Genomic DNA, 20,496 nt, shown 5'->3' with positions numbered 1-20,496 from the left:
GATTCATTCTGATCATGACATCCTAATCATTTGGCATACACATAGGCCCATGAAATCGATTCTACAGGTCATGTTCCCTAGAGGATGGTGTAATAGGATCGGTGAATCCACAAGTCCTGTACCCCTGAAGTTGCAGTGGGACGGATTAAAGTCATTGTGGCAAGTCTTATCTCCCTGAAGTTACAGTCGAGCAAATTGAAGTTACAGATCTTATCTTTCTGAAGCTGCAGTGGAGTAGATCTAAGATAGCAAATCTTATCTCTCTAAAGTTGCAGTAGAGCAGATTAAAGCTATAAACCTTATCTATCTGAACTTGCAGTAGAGCAGGTTGAAATTATGAGTCTTATCTCCCTAAAATTGTAGTGGAGCAGACTAAAGATAGCGAATCTTATTTCCCTGAAGTTGCAGCGGAACAAATTAAAGCTAAAAATAAACAAATTTTATCTCCCTGAAGTTACAGTGGAGCAGATTGATGACAGGCTACAAATCTTATCTCTTTGAAGTTGCAGTGGAGCAGATTAAAGCCACAAATCTTATCTCCCTGAAGTTGTAATGGAGTAGACCAAAGATAGTAAATCTTATCTCCTTGAAGTTGCAGTGGAGCAGACTGAAGATAATAAACCTTATCTCCTTAAAGTTATAGTGGAGCAGATTGAAGCTACAAGATAGCAAATCTTATCTCCCTAAAGTTACAGTGGAGCAGATTGAAGCTACTAATCTTATCTCCCTGAAATTGCAGTGGAGCAAATTAAAGTGAACTAATCCAATACCTCTGAAGTTGCAGTAGGTCGGATTACATCCACTATAACAGGTATTATCTCCATGAAGTTGCAACAGAGCAGACTAAAACCACAAATCTTATATCTTTGAAGTTACAGCGGAGTAGATTGAAGCGCAAGTCCTATCTCTCTAAAGTCGCGGTAGAGTGTGTAGCAACCTTAACCTGTATCCGACGCTGAAATAGGGTTATGAGGAATTACCAGACAATACATCTCATTCATATACATTTATACAATCACAAATAAAATTCATTCACAATGTCCTTTACGAGGCCCTACAAGACCTTAAAACATGCTTAAGAGTGGTTCAGGACTAAACTGGTCGCATATAAAAATTTCCAAACACTTAGAAAAAAATTCATGAAATCATAGGTCACATGCCTATGTGAACAAGCCGTGTGCCTCACACGGCCACCCGATATGCCTATAACGTAGGCCGTGTGAAAATAGGACATACATACTGACTTGTATCACACGGCCGAAGACATGCCTGTGTGCCTTGGCCGTGGGCGAAACTGACTTGGGTCACACGGTTAATCACATGCCCGTATGTCTAGCCCGTGCTCGAGACTGACTTAAATTCATAGAGCAACCCCAGGGGACACATGACCGTGTAAGATAGCCGTGTGTCGCACACGGCTGAGAAACGCGCCCGTGTCTCTACCCGTGTGGACAAAAATAAGCCATTTGGAAAGCCAATTTGCCACCCTACCATCATGCATACAAATCAACTTATTTGGTACCATTTCTAGTCATATATAAGCAACCAAAACCCATCAAAACATACACATAACATATCATATAACTCAACCATTTTTAACTAATCAATTTCATATTCAAATTATACCAAATCATTATGCCAAAATCATCACATTTCATATCACAAAGCTTATCATATCATCATCTCAAACCAAACCAATTCATAAAACATTATATACATCACATATAACACTTACCAAACACATAATTCCAACCAAATTAAATGGTTATACATACCACATTTACAAGCCAAATCTCATGGCTATTATCAAGACTCAAAACATACTAAAATATCACTAGCCTATACAAGCCATATACCATATATACAAGCTTCAAAAGTACCAACAAGATGATCCATAGTGTGATGACGTTTCCTAACGATCCCCGAATCCAAGCTAGCTTCGATGATCTAAAAAACATAGACAAATAACACACAGTAAGCTTCATAGCTTAGTAAGTTCGTACCAAAAAAAATACTCAACAGCTCATATTATCTAAATCATCAACTAATAGACACTTAGTAGTTCTCATATCATCATTCAATTCTAACTCATAAGCATTTATCATGTATATACCATTTCATCAAGCTTCATACACATAGTATCAACCACCACATAGGTATCGTACGTACCTGTCCTTTCCCGTATTTATTTATTTCATTATCACCTATTTGTTTAACGCATTGATTCATTCGGAAATCTTTCAATACTCCAAGAACTTGCACACTTAGTGTATCAGTGATTAGCTGAAGCTATAACAATTTCACACTCTTAGTGCCTCATATAGTAGAAGCTATTCCAATTCGCACACTAAGTGCTATTTATAGCCGAAGCTATTTTGAAACGCACATTAAGTGCCAAATATACTCAATTTGTCGTCGTACACATTCGTAGTCACACATATATATATCTTATGCATTATCAAAGTATTAAAAACATAATTATAACAAAGTTTATCACGTGCGAACTTACCTCGTACTCGGAATTGACGGATCGAATCAATTACTCAATAACCTTCGATTTTCCCCGATCTAAATTCGATTCATTTCTTTCTTAATCTATTCGAATTCAAAATTAACTCATTTAATCACACATTTATTCATTTCAATCCACAAACACATAATTAGGCATTTTACACTTTAGCCCCTGAAATTTCACATTTTGACGTTTTTAGTCCTTAAGACACAAAACACCTAATGTACAAAATTTCATCAAAACCATGCCTTAGCTGAATCTTCCTAAGGTCCCTAGCAACTCAAAATTTTCATTTATTTACACATTTAACCCCACATTTTCACATTTTCATAAATTAATCCATAATATGCATTTTTACTCAAAATCACTTTACAAAACATATATATCAAGCACCAAGCTTTCATTATTCATCACCAAACATTCAAAAACTCAAGCATTCATCAATGGAAAATCATCAACAAATTTAGAAATTAGGGTACGGGCTAGCTAGTACTCAAAGCAACGATCACAAAAACATAAAAATCATCAAAAACCGAACAAAATTCATACCTTAATTGAGCAAAATGAGTTCCGAACCCTAGTTTAGTCTTTTTCTTTCTTTTTCTTTTGTATTCCGGTTAAGAAGAAATAAAATGAGCTAAATTTTAGCTTTTGTTTTAATTATAATAACATAATTATCAATTACCAATTTTACCCTTTATTATAACATTAATAATCCACTAACTCATGTCTAACTTTGTCCATGCATTAATCCAAGGGTCCATTTACAACATAAGGACCTCACATTTAATAAGCCATAACAAATAGGCACATTTAACATATATCATGCCACTTTTCATTTTATGCGATTAAGTCTTTCTTTTTTCAAATTGGACACCCAAACGATAAAATTAATTCACGGAATTTTCACACATATCAATTCACATTCTATAAGCATGGAAAATAATATTAGAATATTTTTCTTACTCGGGTTTATGGTCCCGCAATTACTATTTTGATTTAGCTAAAACTCGGTTGTTACAGAATAGATCGTAGCAACAAAATGCAGCGGACTGGAATGAGGCTACTTAAAGAAGAAGAGCACCAAAGAAATCAAGACTCGACAAGACCAGGCAAAATTGGTCTTTCTTAAAAGTCTTTGCTCCATTCCCGTTACACAATAATGAGCAAAGAGGGACAACTGTACAAGCCCAATTTAGCCTGGGGCCCATAAGCTAAACCCAAACCAGACCCAAACTAAGCAAATCAGCCTAATATTAAACCTATTACAGACCCAATAAAAGCCAACCAAACCCGAAGCCCAACAATGTAGCCAAATTAGAAAAAACAAAAAAAATAACTAAACCCTAGGTGCGCCGCACCTAAGGGTCTTCTGATCAAGCTGCCACTAGCCACTGCATCTGTCATTCTGACACCGTATAAGACCCAATTTGTGCCCGGGCATACACAAAAACTAAAAAACAAATCAAAATATATAAAAATAATAATAACCCAATGTCCATTTCTTACATAGCCCAGCAACCAAAATAATGGGCTCAAATTATTGAACTTAACCCAACTAGCCTAAATAACCCAAAATACCCCAGGCCCAAAACACCTATGGAATTTTCGGCAGAAACTCTAGAAGCTTCAGCCACCGCAGCCTCTAGCCGATTCTTCCACTCGTGCAATGCTCCACGAATAACTCCTCCACGCCATGCAAACCTGCAACAAACGAAAACCACAACAGCAAATGAAAGCAAATAATAACAGATTACAGCAATGATTTTTTTTGTATTTTTATTTATTTTATTTACTTATTTTTTGGCTATAAAACCGAATGAAAACAATGTAAAAGGGGATCTCTTCTCAAAAAGATACACACATATTGAATAAAAATCGAAAAGGTGATTCTCAGTTTAATAGTTTTTTTTTCCTTTTCTGCGTTTTTCTTCTTGAGGTTTACAGGAAATTTTAAAATAAAAGAAAAAGGGATTTACCTTAGTAGTCGAGACCCGTCTTCTTCGTCGCAATCGAAGTAGGGACGGTGTTTCGAAATTGAAGCAGAGTTCTCGAGGTTTGATCCTCCATGGCTCCCCTGCACCACTGCTCAAATTGAAGCAAGAACATGCGAATAAGGGGCTATGAAGATTGGCCGAATGGAGAGGGAAAAATTAGAATGCTTCTGTCTTTTCTCCTTTGTTAGTAATTTAGGTTTTTTTTTCTTTTCTTTATAAACAAGATGAAACGGTACCATGTGAAGCCAATTCCAATCGATCCCTTGTTGATGGGATATTTGCGCACATAGCCCTCCCCTCCTGCACTGATCTCTAATTAGGTCTCAATTAGGTTTTATTTATTTTTACATTTTTCCTGAGATTTGTGCGTTATTGAAATTTAATCTGCGCCTAAACACAACGTTTTGATATTTGGTGTATTTTCTATTTTGGTCCTCAATCATTTGTGCGCATCCTATTTCAATCCTTAGCTTATCTTTAATGATTTGTCTATTTAAAAATTATCCTTCCAATTTTGTTTTTTTCAATTAGGTTTATTCTATGTGATTGTATTCTTTTGGATTTATTTGTTTAGTTATTTATATAATTATTATTATTTTTTAAAAAACCTATTGTTTTAACATATTATTTTGAATTTTTTTAAAATTCCATTTTAGTTTTAGTTTGTTGTTAATTTTCATTTATATATTGTTAAATTGTTTTACTATATAAGTTATTATTTTAAATTTTCTTTATGTAAATTTATATTTAAAAGATGTATATAATATTAATTCTCATACATTGATATTTATATATACATATATACATTTTATATCAAATTACTTACTTGAATTTTTTTTATTTTTATTTTTGAACACGTTCATATAATTTTGCTTTAAAATTTTACCTATATATATATACTATTTGTTTCTTTTAAATCCATTTTTGGGTATTATATATATATATTTGTTGGTTTCAAATATTTTCGTATGTTATTATCCTCTTATATATGCATTGTTTGTACTAGGGTTTTTATTCCATGAATATTGTTAATTTTATATTATTTTATACATACGATTTCTTTTAAACCTATTCCTAAATTTTATTATATATTTTTTTAGTTTGTTATTCACATACTTGGTGTATATTTGATCATGTTATTTTAAATATATAGTTTTTTTTTAAAAAGAGATCTATTTATATAGTTATGTTGTTAAAATATATTAAATATATAGCTTATGATAAAGTTAATTTAATCTTATAATTTATATTTTAATCCCATAATATTTTATATAATTTCTACTTGTATTTCCTTTTAAATTTATTATATACATAATTTATTCTTAAAAAAAACATATATTATTATTTCTTTGTTAGTTAAGATTCTTTCAAGTACATATAGTTTTATTGTATATTGGTTTGTTCATTTTTCATGTATATTGTTTATCCTTTGTTATGGTATTATATCTTCATTATATATTGTTTTATTGATTTTTATTATTGTATGTATATTAACACCTTAAAGTATATAGGTTTTGTTTTTAAAATATTCTTACATGTTATTAGCTCCAAATTACTACTTTTACAATATTTATTTTCATATTCATTCACATATTCTTAGTTTTATTTTATATATGTGCATCCTTTCAAACTCAATCATGCGTTGATTCATTTTGTAAGTTTTAATATATTCAATAGTTTTCAAATTATTTCCAAATTATTTTGTGTACTATGTGTCGCTTTAGTTTTCATGTTATTTCATGTATTATTGTTTTATATTGATTATTAGCCTTTTGTGCTATTATTTAAATTATGTTAATTTGTTCTTTCGTTTACTTGTATAATATTTCATATGGTAATCCATGTTTATAACTTTGATTTTTTTTTTCCTATATTGTTGCATCGTGATTCAAATTTCAATATTTTGGTTGATATTAGTAGTTTCGTTGTTATTTCATGAAAAATAAAAGCGTTTTAAGCAAATTCTCAATTTTCTTTAGTATTCAACAATTCTGAAATAAGGCAATATCCAATATTTGGGAATTCTAGAAATCGTGCTCAATCGTGCTGGGTATGATTTTTTCGGTGAACTAAATATTTGGATAACCTTTTATAATGTTAGTGTACGAGTTTTTTGAAAGTCAAAAATCGATTGTATTCTTGAAGGTATAAAGGATCGTATCCAATCGTGCTGGGTATGATGCTGCATATCTTTGAAATGAGAGAATTTTGACAGTTAACTTGAACTATTCACACCTTTTAAAGAATCATTCTTTGAAAGATCTTTTCCTTAAAGTCTTTGATATAAGGATAGCATCGAATCAATTTGGTACCAATTTTTGGGTGTAATGAGGGTGCTCACCCTTCCTCATACGTAACCGGCTCCCGAACCCCTTTTTAAATTTTTGTGGACCAGAATTGTTTTAAAATGTTTTATTAGGTGATCCAATCACACCTAAACAAAAGGTTGGTGGCGACTCCACATTCGGTTTTAAAAAGTCGATTCCCATTTTTTTTTTCAAACGAAAAAATGGTTTCGACAGCCGCCACTGCAGCACCGTCAACATCGCTTGTTTACCTGCAAAAAAGGCAGAATAATTATTTTTAAAGCAAGTTGTAAATGGCTATAAAGTCATATGAACCCAATGTATTTTTTTTTCTATTTAGACATTAGGGAATACTACCAAAAAAAAAAAGATTTTAGCATACAAAATAATCAGAAAAATAACAAAGCAGATTGAAAAACAAAGTTAGAAACGTACAAAGGTCCTTTTTATTTTTATTTTTTTTCCTCTTTGAACTGTTTATACATACAAATATTTCTTTATTTCCCTTTCTTTTTTACTGTTTATATACAAACGTATATTAAAAAGTGCATAAAAAGAAAAACTTACCATTTTGTTTATTCCACTGAACAAAGGTGACTTTTGGCCTTCCGGCCACCTTGGACGGTGGCGCTGTCACCGGCGACCAGTGGCCGACGAGGCGGGCAGTGGCCAGATTCGTGGCCTGGAATCGGAGGGGTTGAAAAGATTTAAGGGTGTTTTGTTTTTTTTAAGGGAATAGTAGAATGTGTTTTAAAAAAAAATCTTAGCTTTTATAAAACAAGCAAACGACATCGCTTCGGGCCTGTTTCAGTGGCCTCAAAACGGCACCATTTATGGCCATCCGCGCGCGATTTGACCCGCTCCAAGGGGAATCTGCGTGTTTTTGATCAATGGGTTATTTACCCCTCTGGCCCTTCCGCATTCTTGTTTTTTTAATCTAGTCCTTTCGTTTACTTCTCTTTATTTTATAAATTTTACCATAGAATTTGTTTAGCTTTTCAAATCTGTCCTTGGCTCACTGATCCCTTAGGAAGGGAAGCGTGTCCAGGGATTGGGTTTTTTGCCCATTTGGTCCTCTGCCTTTTCGCACCTTTTTATTTTAGTCCTTATTTGCCTATTTTGTCATGGTTTTCACTTTTAATTTCATTTTTATTCTGATTTAATCCCTAATCGGCTTGATTTCAAATTATTTATTTACTTTTTTGCAACTTTGTTATTTATTTTAAATCTCTTCACATACTATTTATTTTAAACTGTTTAGTTATTACTTATTTTAAGTTCTCTTTTATATATTATATTATTCATTTTAAATTGTTTTTATATAGTATTTATTTTGAACTGTTTTATTATATACTATTTTAAATTGTTTCATATATTATTATTTTAAGTTGTTATATATATTATTCATCTTTAAACTGTTTTATATATATATTATTTATTTCAAATTGTTTTATATGTTATTTATTTCGTTTTTCTTTGATTATTAATATCGGTATCAAAATGATGTATGTTGTGTGACCACTACAACAAAATAGTCCTAAGACGACACTTTTGTGGCGACACTTTCCTAAGTGTCGGGATAGACTGGCCAATATACGGTTTAGCCAACTATTTGTATAAGGGTTGGGATATGCATGCCTAAGGCAACGCTTAAATAAGAGTTGGCTTTGTCTAGTCCTAAGGCGACACTTTTGGGGTGACATTTCGTAGGTGTTGGGATAGACTTGCCAACATACGCTTTCGCCAACTCTTTAAATAAGGGTTGGGATATGTATGCCTAAGGCAACGCTTGAATAAGAGTTGGCTTTTGTGTAGTCCTAAGACGACACTTTTGGGGCGACACTTTCCTAAGTGTTGGGATAGACTTGCCAACATATGCTTTGGCCAGCTCTTTGCATAAGGGTTGCGATATGTATGCCTAAGACAACGCTTAAATAAGAGTTGGCTTTTGTCTAGTCCTAAGACGACATTTTTGGGGCGACACTTTCCTAAGTGTTGGATAGACTTGCCAACATATGCTTTGGCCAACTCTTTGCATAAGGGTTGCGATATGTATGCCTAAGACAACGCTTAAATAAGAGTTGGCTTTGTCCAGTCCTAAGACGACATTTTCCTAAGTGTTGGGATAGACTTGTCGACATACTTTTTGGTCAACTTTTTGTACAAGGGTTGGGATATGCATGCTTAAGGCAACGCTTAAATAAGAGTCGGCTTTGTCGAACACTATGCCTACACATTTGGGTCAACACTTTCCTAAGTGTTGGAATAGACTTGCCAACATACACTTTGGCCAACTCTTTGTATAAGGGTTGGGATATGCATGCCTAAGGCAACTTTTAAATAAGAGTCGGTTTTGTCCAAGACTATGCCAACACTTTCCTAAGTGTTGGGATAGACTTGTCAACATATGCTTTGGCCAACTCTTTGTATAAGAGATGGTATATGCATGCCTAAGGCAACACTTAAATAAGAGTTAGCTTTGTCCAATAGTATGTCTAAGGCAACATTTAAATTGGCAAATTAATTTATGTAACAAATATATTCATAAATGATTGACACTAAAAAAATGTTTTGATTGAAATATTTAAATTAAAATATTAAAGATTATAGATATTAAGTTCGCGAATCTTATTATAATTTGTTAATAGGCTACAAAGAATTTGTTATTTTGTAAAATAATCGTGTTGAATAGATGTTAGCCATCTAATGTATAGTATTTATTTTGAGAAAATATATATTATTGTCATTATTCGATTTCTTTGGTTTTAGGGTTTAAGATTTGGGGTTTAGGGTTTAGGGTTTGCGGTTTAAAGTCATGGTTTATGGTTTAAGGTTTAGGGTTTAGGTTTTTGTAAAAAGGATCAAATTGTTAGATAAATTCTGAGCTTTTGATAAATGCTTTCTCTTTGAAGCAACAATGCCAAGCTTGACACATTGCATTTTCTCAAAACATTGGATATGAAAAACATGCCCAAAATACTTGGGGATATTCATTTTTATAATTATAGAGATAAATACATAAACCAAATATGCTCTATAAGGGTTATATTCTTTGTACATTTGTAATTTAGTACTTTACTTTTATTTTAAGAAATTGAAATTTGTCGATTGAGTATTTGCTTAATCGGTATAAGTATTGTTGCCAATGTAGGAGGACGTGGGTTCAAATGATCTGAAGCTCATTATCCTCGTATTTATAGGCTGGGGAGGGATTATAGATAGTTCTAACAAAAAAAGTCATAATATTTATGGAATCCTTGTATTTCTGTGTATTTACTTCAAGATTAAGAGTTAAATATTAAAGTCATAATGAAAATTTTAGTTCTTAATGTTTAATTTTTTTTATCAAATTGGCTTTTATTTATTTATTTTAATTAAATCTAATTCTTAATCTTTTAAAAAGAGTGAAATTTAATTATTATCCTCTTAAAAAAGTTAAATCAATATTATTTTAATGAAAAACTAATTAAAATGTGGAAAATTTAAACATGCAATATGCATGGTAATCCATGTTATTAATATTTTTATTTTTTAAGAACTATTTGTATAATTTTTTGAATTTTAATTTTTTATTGTATGAATAAAATTTTTAAATTATTTACTAATATGATATATATAATAAATGGTACCATGTCAGCATAAAGTACGTGTAGATTAGCAGGTTATCACCCTAATATTATTAACAATTTATTGTTTTAGTTAACATTTTCGGTTAAAATAAATTTAACTAAAAAAATAAAAGCTAAATTATTAAAAATTTCCAACATTAGAATACTAAATTATTATTATGATAATATTAAATAGTAAAGAGTTTAATTAAAGAAAGTAAAATATTTTTGAATAATAAATAATTAGTAAAAAAAACTGAAATAATGGTGACATGGCATGGGATTAGTGGCCAACTGGTAAACTTACATTGATTCTTACCCACAAAAAACCACTTATTCTCTCTCACTCCAAACTCTGTTGGCCAAAGAAAACCAATTGCATCTGCCCTATTCCAGCCACTGGTGCATCTGCCGTCGACCACCTGCTCCAGCCACTGGTGCATCTGCCGTCCACCACCTGCTCCAGCCACTGGTATGTCACGGTACCTTCACAATACCTTCTTTGTCTTCTGTTCACTAGTTGGGTTTTTTTTTGTATTGCTGTCTTTTTGTTTATCATGAGTAAAAATTCATCTAAAGATAATTAAATTTCATGAATTTGGGTTCATCTAAAGCTCTGTTTCAAATGAGAACAACCATAGCATTGAAAGGCATTGGGGGCTTTTCTTTTCTCTTTTTTTTTTTTGTATTTTTCTTGGTAAAAATCAAAGGAAAAACTGGAATTGATTTTCTTCTATCTTCGTGTCTGCCATTGTTCATAATTTTTACTGGTTATATAACAATAGCATGCTTAATACTAATGCATGATCATGATCATGCAATTTAGTTCTATTGTGGCATGTTTGTGTTGATGATTGATTGAAAATTATAAACAGTAATAATCTGATTGAAATTACCTTTGTTCTGTCTGATTTTAGCATGATATATAGTTTCCATACATTTGCATCCCCTTATATGCAAGCATAGCATATTTAAGTTAGCTGAATCATTCACACCATTGATTCTCCACCATTCTTTTCTTTAACTAATCTCTTTTATCTGGCCTGACCGCATTATTGAGCACTATCTATGTTTTGCTGAAAAATGGGTGATTTAATAGTTTTATTTGTGAAATTCTCATTTAGGGGCTGTAGTAGAACCAAAAACTTTAGCAGAACCCCTGTTGCTCAATGCTGTTCGAAGGCAAGATGTTGAAAGACCACCAGTTTGGCTTATGAGTCAAGCAGTAGTTTAAGAAAAGATCTTCATTGCTTTTCTGAATAAAAAAAGAAAAAAAACAATAATATTATACATATGCATGCATAGTTTAAGAAATCAGGTAATCCTTGGTTAATTGAGTTAAATTTGTTATACAAGCACTAGTTTCAAAAGAAGATTTTGAACAGTGGCAAATAAAAAATGTCCTTTCCTTTGATAGGGTTAGCTTACCATTGGTCACTAGGGTGTCATGTTTTGAAATGCCCACATGATCATTTCTCAATGGATATATGTATTATTCATTATTTATTTCTTTTAAATCCTTTAATAACCCAGAAATTTGATAGCTCAAGTTCGAGTGTAGCATTGGATGCATAGCTGTATATGATGTAAAGTTGATTTTATGATAAGAATGACTTGAACTCCTTTGTTTTTGCTTTTAGGTTTTTTGTATTATATTAGAAGTTAAATAGAAGATTTGAGGGTATGTTTTAGATTTCATCATGTTAGATTTAGATTCATGCAAAGCGTTTAACTTTAAGTTTCTCATGATTGAATATTATCCAAGATGAAATACTAGAAAACTATGTATATTTGAGTACGAATATTAATTGCTTTATGTACACAATTCAGCATCATGAGTGATGAATTTCTTCTCACTTTTTGCTTTTCCTTTCAGCATGCTCAAAACACTTGATAGATACCAGAAATGCAGTCATGGTGCAGTGGAAGTTAGCAAGCCAGCCAAGGAGCTTGAGGTGTTATTTTGGCTATAAATTTTGTTGTATTAGCTGGCTGGATTTCATTGTTTGCTATGTTCATAAACTGTTTGATAGATTGTGTCTTAAAAATTTTGCTTAAAAATTTAAAACATATGGTACACGAAGGCAGGTTTTTAAATCAATGTGGTTTCAAAAGCAATTTTTTTAATGTTCTGCATTTACTTTGGAGATTGGATACCTTAAACTGTAATACGTCTGCTTCATGTTTTTGCTATCCTACCCTTTTTTGAAGAAAAAGAAAAAAGAAAGATTCATTTTCTCAAGGGAAAAAAATGTCAATTTTTTTAAAAATAATTGATCTTTTAAAAAATGTCTATTTTCCCTTCTTAATTGGTATTGAGCTTGCCTCATATGAAGCTTTTTTGAGCTCTGTTGTTGATGGTATCATTTTTTGTGAACTTTTCAGGCTAAATTAAAGATCCCGAAGCATGAATAATGGCATATACCCTTTTACTATAATTGAGATATATGTTATATTGGCTTTATCAGTTTGATATAACCAGAAGGTTAGTTAACCTTTTCTTTTCCTTTTATTTTTCGTTTTTTAAATTTAGGTTTAAATTTTTCTATCTTTGTAGTTTGGACTATTTTATTTAGGAATTTAGATATTATTTATCATAAATTTTAATATTATTTAATTGTCATAATGATAAATTTGATTTATTTTAATATTTAAATTTGTTATTTTATTTCTGGATTAGGTAGTTTTGGTTGCTGTTAGTTCACCAGAAAGCTCATCTCTTTTCACACATGAACCTTAGGATTAGGCATTAATAGATACTCTATTTTAATATTAATTACTTTAACAGATGGTTGATAAAAGTTGGATGGATGCTCCAAGATTTAGCACTAATCACCTAGCTGGAATAGAAAGATTTCTATCATTTGCAACTGGAAAATCACTTTTTAACGGAAAAATATATTGTCCGTGCCATTGTTGCAATAATAGGATATTGCATGAACCATATATTGTGGGTGAGCATCTTCGTCTTCATGGTATAATAAAAGAATACAAGCATTGGATTTTTCATGGAGAATCCATTGAAAGAACATCGGTGCAAACCGACCAAACGGTGAGAACTTTTCCGTCAATTTGTACGTTGTCACAAGACAATGAAGCTGATTTAAGAGATCTCATAACGGATGCTCTAGGTATCAACATCCCAACTCTTAATGAGAGTTTTGATGGAGTTTCAAGCGAGTTTCAGAATAATGGTCAGGAGTATGATGTTAATGAGGCCGAAAGGACTAAGGAGAAAGCAGCTACTTTTCAAGATAATTGTGATATTTCGCTCTATCCTGGTTGTGTCAAGTTCTCATGTGTCTCATTCCTACTTCGGCTTTACCTCTTCAAAGCACTTTTTGGATGGTCAGCAAAATCTTTGACATGCTTATTAGAGTTTTTAAATGAGGCATTTCCAGATGGAAACACAATCCCGATTACATACTATGAAGCGAAGAAAAAGATTTCTGCACTAAATCTTGGGTATGTGAAGATTGATGCATGCCCGAATGATTGTATGTTATATTGGGGCGATGCTAGTAAAAAGATCAGTTGTGATGTCTGTAAAAGCTCAAAGTGGCAATCTTCTAGTGAGTTGGATGCAGATGAACAAGTTGATGGTAGTTGTCGCCATCCTAAGCCTGCCAAGGTATTACGGTACTTTCCTTTGATTCCTAGACTTAAAAGATTATTTCAATCCTCCAAGACATCACAATCCATGAGATGGCATAAAGAAGGACGAACCAAAGATGGTATCTTGAGACATCCAGTCGATGGTTCTGCCTGGGATGCATTTGATAAGAGGTTTCCTGATTTTGCATCTGATCCTCGCAATGTTAGGCTAGGTTTGGCTAGCGATGGATTCAATCCATTCCGAACAATGAGTACAAGTCATAGTACATGGCCCGTACTTCTTATTCCTTATAATTTGGAACCTTGGGCATGCATGAAACAATTATCAATGATACTCTCAATGGTTATCCCTGGTGAAAAAGGACCTGGCAACGACATTGATGTCTACATGCAGCCTTTAATTAAAGAGTTGAAGCAATTGTGGACAGGAGTTGATGCTTTTGATTCATCAGCTTCTGAATCTTTCACTTTACGGGCTTGTCTTCTTTGGACAATCAATGATTTCCTAGCTTACGCTAATCTTTCAAGGTGGAGTACAAAAGGTCGGGTTGCTTGCCCAGTATGTGCTGAAAAAACTAAATCTCTATGGCTACGATATGGTAGGAAGTTCTGTTATATGGGTCATCGTCGATGGTTATCAGCTGAACACCCATTTCAAAAACAGAGTCGTGAATTTGATGGCACTATAGAGTATGGTGTAGCTCCTATACCACGGTCCGGGGAAGATATCTTAAGAGAAGTTGAAGGTGTCAATTTCATTTATGGAAAAGCCCGAAAGAGGGATAAAGAAGAACTAGATGAAGGGTCGGTAGAACTTGATGTAGACGAGGGGTGTGATTTGTTTAACAACTTTGAAGAATTGGTGGCAGAGGGAGATGAAGCAAATCTCATAAATCAAGACGAGACTTTATGGAAGAAGAGGAGCATATTTTTCGACTTGCCTTATTGGCGTTACAATCTACTTCGACATAACTTGGATGTCATGCACATCGAGAAGAATGTATGTGACAATGTCATTGGCACCCTTCTTAATCTCTCACGAGGTGGTAAAGATAATATCAAGGCACGCAAGGACCTACAAGATATGGGCATCCAAAGTTATCTTCATCCAAAAATGAGAGACGGGAAAGAGTACCTACCGCAAGCATGTTACACTCTTGCATCAAGGGAAAGAGATATTTTTCTTTCCATTGTGAAGAACTTGAAGGTACCCGATGGTTATGCATCAAACATATCTCGATGCGTAAATTTGAAAGAGCACAAGTTGAGCAACCTTAAAAGTCATGATTGTCACATTCTCATACAAGATTTGCTTCCTATATGCTTAAGAGGAGTTGTAGAAAAGAATGTGCTAAGTGTTATTACAAATCTATCAGATTTCTTCAAGAGATTATGTGCAAAAAGTCTTGATCCACAAGAAGTTGATCAACTTCAAATACAAGTCATGTTAACACTTTGTGAAATGGAGAAAATATTTCCTCCAAGTTTCTTCACAATCATGATTCATTTGATTATTCATTTGCCGATGGAGGCTAAGCTTGGTGGACCTGTTCAATACAGGTGGATGTACCCGATCGAAAGGTATATGAAATATATCAATAATATTTCACAATATTTTATTTTTATTATTTTAATTTAGAATATAATAAGTATGTAAAAATAAATGTATGTGATGTAGGTATCTTATGGGATTGAAAGCTTCGGTGCGAAATAGAGCTTATCCCGAAGGTTCCATTGCTGAAGGGTACATAGTTTCAGAATGTCTTACATTTTGCTCCCGTTATTTTTCTGATGTGGAGACTATATTTTCCCGTCCTCTGAGGAATGATGGGAATATTCAAAAATGGTACATTTTCTCTTCTGGAGGACGTCCAATTGGCACCATTAATACGAAGATATTGGATATGCGATATCTTACACAAGCAAACCGCTATGTTTTATTGCATAGCGATAAGTTATCACCATACCGTCAGTGAGTTTCTTGATGAAAATCTTTTCATTCGATTCTTTTTCTTAACCAATAGACAAATAAAGTAATATTTCTTAATTTGTATACATTTTGACAACATTTTACGCAAAATACTAAATATATTATAGGGAATTTTTAGAGTCTGAGCGAGCTGTTTATGGTGGCATTCAAATTAGTAAATGCACAGAGGACAAATGGTTGGTTGAAAAGTTCCCAAGATGGCTTGCGAATAGGTAAATTGTCACTATTAAAATAATTTATCATATTATTTATGTAATGAGGGAACATTGTAGTAATTTGTTCATAGAATAAGAGCTAATTGATTTCCTACTATATGGTTAGATTCCAAAGATGAAAGTTGAACAAGTTGATGCTGATGTAATTGCTCTTGCTCGAGGACCGCATAAGGTGGTTTCCACATATGATGGGCTTATAATTAATGGTTTTAAGGTCCATACTAAAATACTTGAGCAACATCTCAAAATAGTGGTGTGATGGTTTTTGCTGACGGGAGAAACTATTATGGCAATTGCATTGAAATTATCGAGCTAAACTATTATGAAAGGTTTTGGGTTATCATGCTTAGATGTGATTGGGTGAATATTAAATCTCCTAGGAGTATGAAGAAGGATGCAAATGGTTTTATTATGGTGAAATTTTCTGAGCTTATCCATACAGGGAATCGTGATTCGGATGATCCATACATACTGGCTTCTCAAGCGAAACAAGTATTTTATGTCGAGGATGGCAAGAGTAAAGGATGGCTCCATGTTATCGGAATAAAGCCAAGAAATTTGTTCAATCTAAGCGTTGAAACCCCTATAGAAGATGATGAATATCCACAGTGTGATCATCATATTGTAGCTTAATAATTTTAGTTTTAATTTCAACAAGAATAATGTTTTGAAGTGCAAATATTTAGTGTAATTGACATTTTTAATGCAGTATAACAGAATGAATTGCCCAAAAGAAATAGAGCACTTAGATGAATATGACATTCATATTATATTAATATCTAAGTTAATTCATTTTTATATTTGAAGACATTTTGGGTTATAGAAATTATGAAATTATATACTGTTGGAAGCTAAGAATATAGTCTTATTCAAGTTATTGGCTTCATTCCAATTATTCCAAATATTGGTACCACTTATCCCAGTGCGTTTGAGTGAATGATGTTTTAATTTTTTCACAGGCTTGTACCTTTATTTCAATTATTGATACCACTTATCCCAGTGCGCATCACTGTACTGTGATTTACTTATGGTAATGATTTAATTTTCTAGGCAAGGTAAATGATGCAAGTAAGGTTCAAACATTTCTTTTTAGTGCCACCTTGCCAGACTGGGTAAAGGGTGTATGTTTCTTAACTGTTCATGTGTTGTAGTATTTTATTTCCGAAATAAAAATGTTATCTTGGATTTCTTCCTCTTCATTTTTTATCATGAATTTTATTCTTTTTCATTGCCAGATTGCAGCAAGATTTCTTAGAACAAGTAAGAAGACTGTTGATCTTGATGATAAAGAGAAGATGAAGTGTTATGTAGAATATATCATTTTTCATGCTTTCCTTAAAGCAAAATGAATTCTGTTGTTTTACCAATCTCAATTATACATGCTTGCAGGTCACCTTAAATGGGTTTCGGTCAGGCAAGTTCATGACATTAGTGGCTACCAATGTGGCGGCAACGGGATTAGATATCAATGATGTGTAGTTAATTATCCAGGTATATTTGGAATCACATGTTTTACAAAAGCTCGTAATATATTATTTTTTTAAGTTTGATGTGTTATTTGTTAATTTTAATTTATTTATAAAAATCAATTTTTTAGGTTATTATTTTGAAAATTGAATATAATATAAATTTATGCAAATATTCAAATATTTGCTTCCCCTTTGTCGTTTTGCTGGATATTTGCTTATGCTGTTTGTTTTTTTTTTGGGGCTTGATTTGGTCTTTTTGTTTATTTTGCTTGCTTTTTGGTTTATTGGGTTTGTTTTGGCCCTGCTTTTAATAAAATCTAGTGATTATTTTGAAAAATACATAAAAGCCAATGGAATGGACATATTTACAGTCGGTCAAACCCTAAATGCTAAAATAAAAAGTAAGTAAATAAAAAGCAAACTTTGCTCCAATTTTACAGTCGGTTTCAAGTTTCCCGCAACAAGGTTGAAAATTCATATTTTTCTCGGTTTTTCCTCCTCCTCAAAACCCATGACTTTTTCGGTGCTCTACTAGGTGCTTCATCGTTAACCATTACTACTTTGTTTTCTAGGAAAATGATTGGGAGAACGCGAACATTAAAAGGTGTACGATTCTCTTCGAGGGGTTCTTCAACAGGTTCAAACACCTTGGGAAGTGCTGCTACAGATAGTCAAAGCACAGGAGATGAAACTCCAACTCAATCAGCAGAAGAAGTACCTACAACTCTGGCTGGTACCTCCATTTCCTTCCCACTTATTAGTTTTTAGCGAAAATTGCAATAGAAAATTGTATACTCTCCAATCAAAGAAGCTGAAAAATCTATGAAAATACTCAAGAAAGATTTAATGAAACTTAGGCTTTCTCCTCTTGTCCATGCTATTTAGGAAAACAAACTTCAACTTCTAAATGAAATAGGACTCCCAAACTTTTCTACTAGCTGGAAAGATAATTACTGCCTTGATGAAGCTCTAGACCAATAAACCCGGAAACCCATTTTTGATTTGTAACCTTATTGCCCACTTTATCACCAAAGTCATGTCTCCATCTTTCCATCACTTTCATCTCAGTTGTGAATTTCAGACCGTAAGCCCTTTTGATCTTCTTCTCGAATTTAATATTTTTTTCTCTCGTGATTGTAAACTTGTCGTGAGAGCTGATACTGGAAGGAGGAATTTTAGATTATATAGCTTCCTGCCCGCTTAGTTGTGTTTTTTTTTCTAGACAATGCTCATAAGATGTTTGACAAAATGCTTCTAAGGAATATTGCAGCCTATTTTGGGGATTTTTTCACTGTAGAATAATGTTGGTTAAAGGGTATCGATGGGGGCTATATCTCAACATATTGGACCCTGGATTTTAGGTAACTGGTTTTAAGTAGGCTACTCCTAAGTCAAAATCAAATGCAAATATTTGGTTGGAATCTAAAATTCATCATGTAATTGGAAATATGCAGTTTATGCCAAATTATTATCGAGTAATTTTATTCATAATTGTTATACGTGGATTTAGTCTAATAGATGGAATTTGTTCAAGTTATTTTGGTTTTTCGTTCGTTTATGCATTGTAATGGTTTAATTCTACTTTGCAGGTGTTTAAGCATGTTTTGCATTTCTTTGCAATGAAAAAATATATTGCAAATATTGTAATGGAAAGATTTATTAGTTTTTAACTCCGGCTGGACTATTTCTTTGCTTTGTTAAATATGATGGGTTTTTATTTCATCTCAGTTGGAATAGGGTTGGTTTTGATTGTCTGGTGTTGACTGTTTAACAATTGATTGACTTGAGAGAAATAAAAGAGATTTTATCTCAAATAGTTGATAACTTGAGAAGTTTGTTTTAAAAAAATAAAAGATTTTATCTCAAATAGTTGATAAATTGAGAGAAATCAAAACAGAGTATGTTTTAAACATTTCTCAAATATAAAAAAAATTGCATTAAACATAGAGTTTGGGTGAGTTTTCTCTGTCCTCTTTAAAGTGGTAACCGATTGAGCTTGTAGAAGTTTAATTACAGATTTTCCAATTTTTTATATAGCATCCTCAAAGGTTACCTTTTATTGCCTTTTTAGTTTTTTATCAAACGGCCAGCATAGAGTTCGCATTATAAAAGTTAACTCTTTTATTAAATCAAACAATAAATCTTAAAATTAAAATTTAACTCGAATTTTTTATTAATTAGAGTTCACTTTTATTTAGCTATGAAAATTTTTGTTATTTGAACAAACAGAAAGAATTTTTGTTATTGTTTAAAAAAAATCAGTTTTCTGATTAAAAATTTAAGCAAGATTTCAAAATTAAGTTGCCTTAAAAAGAATCTTGTTATTTCAACTATTGAAATATAATTGTTACTTTTGACAGAGGCTACTAAAGGTACTAAGAGAAAGCGAGGGCCTACAAACATGAAAGATATATGGAATCTTCAACCTGGAACTCGTATAGTAGTAGATGCCAACCAATACGGCCAGCCTATTGGGAAGGAAGCGTCCAAATTGGCTGAATTTCTCGGTACAATTGCAAGGACTGGTTCTATCTGTCCTTTGAATACAAAACATTGGAAACATCTTTCTAAATATATGTTGGAAAACATATTGAGAATCGTTCATGTATGTAGTACATAATCGTTTTCTAATTTAATGTATTGCAATAATTATTCATTGTTTGAAATTGTATGTAATGAGTACTTGTTACATTATTTTGTTATATGTGTAGGAAAAGTTTGATCTCCAAGGTAAGGTGGAGGACTCTACCAAATCCTCTCACATGTTGGAAAACTCCGGAAGGA

At 32.5% G+C, this 20,496-nt stretch overlaps 2 protein-coding genes and 1 long non-coding RNA gene across 11 annotated transcripts; 2 read left to right on the top strand and 1 right to left on the bottom strand.

Moving 5' to 3' along the window:
- Nucleotides 1-3,966: 3,966 nt before the first annotated feature.
- LOC121210891 (uncharacterized) lies at nucleotides 3,967-4,884 on the bottom strand. The gene is made up of 2 exons (XR_005906169.1): nucleotides 4,492-4,884; nucleotides 3,967-4,216 (listed from the first exon to the last, which is right to left on the bottom strand). It is a non-coding gene; the product is annotated as an uncharacterized lncRNA (long non-coding RNA).
- Nucleotides 4,885-10,687: 5,803 nt separating this feature from the next.
- LOC107919555 (uncharacterized) lies at nucleotides 10,688-16,014 on the top strand. The gene is made up of 6 exons (XM_041084177.1): nucleotides 10,688-10,720; nucleotides 10,820-10,895; nucleotides 11,548-11,605; nucleotides 12,300-12,378; nucleotides 13,212-15,619; nucleotides 15,717-16,014. The coding sequence occupies exons 1-6, from the start codon at nucleotides 10,688-10,690 to the stop codon at nucleotides 16,012-16,014; spliced, it is 2,952 nt and encodes a 983-aa protein (XP_040940111.1).
- Nucleotides 10,712-20,317, top strand: LOC107923867 (uncharacterized). 9 transcript variants are annotated; one of them, XM_041082778.1, is made up of 10 exons: nucleotides 10,712-10,895; nucleotides 12,300-12,378; nucleotides 12,809-12,908; nucleotides 13,212-15,619; nucleotides 15,717-16,010; nucleotides 16,136-16,240; nucleotides 17,479-17,503; nucleotides 17,633-17,734; nucleotides 18,285-18,445; nucleotides 20,073-20,317. In XM_041082778.1, exons 4-8 carry the CDS (start codon nucleotides 13,212-13,214, stop codon nucleotides 17,720-17,722), a joined length of 2,922 nt encoding a protein of 973 aa, XP_040938712.1. In that variant the 5' UTR covers nucleotides 10,712-10,895; nucleotides 12,300-12,378; nucleotides 12,809-12,908; the 3' UTR covers nucleotides 17,723-17,734; nucleotides 18,285-18,445; nucleotides 20,073-20,317. The 9 variants fall into 9 exon arrangements, with proteins under 9 accessions (XP_040938712.1, XP_040938717.1, XP_040938720.1 ...); XM_041082782.1 differs by having other exon boundaries at nucleotides 10,741-10,895; nucleotides 17,479-17,545; XM_041082779.1 differs by having other exon boundaries at nucleotides 10,741-10,905.
- Nucleotides 20,318-20,496: the final 179 nt, after the last annotated feature.

This window comes from Gossypium hirsutum, chromosome A12 (assembly GCF_007990345.1).
Source record: "Gossypium hirsutum isolate 1008001.06 chromosome A12, Gossypium_hirsutum_v2.1, whole genome shotgun sequence".
NCBI classification, from domain to species: domain Eukaryota; kingdom Viridiplantae; phylum Streptophyta; class Magnoliopsida; order Malvales; family Malvaceae; genus Gossypium; species Gossypium hirsutum.
Note: the sequence above shows the minus strand (reverse complement) of the source record. Positions and strands in the feature narration are given on the sequence as shown.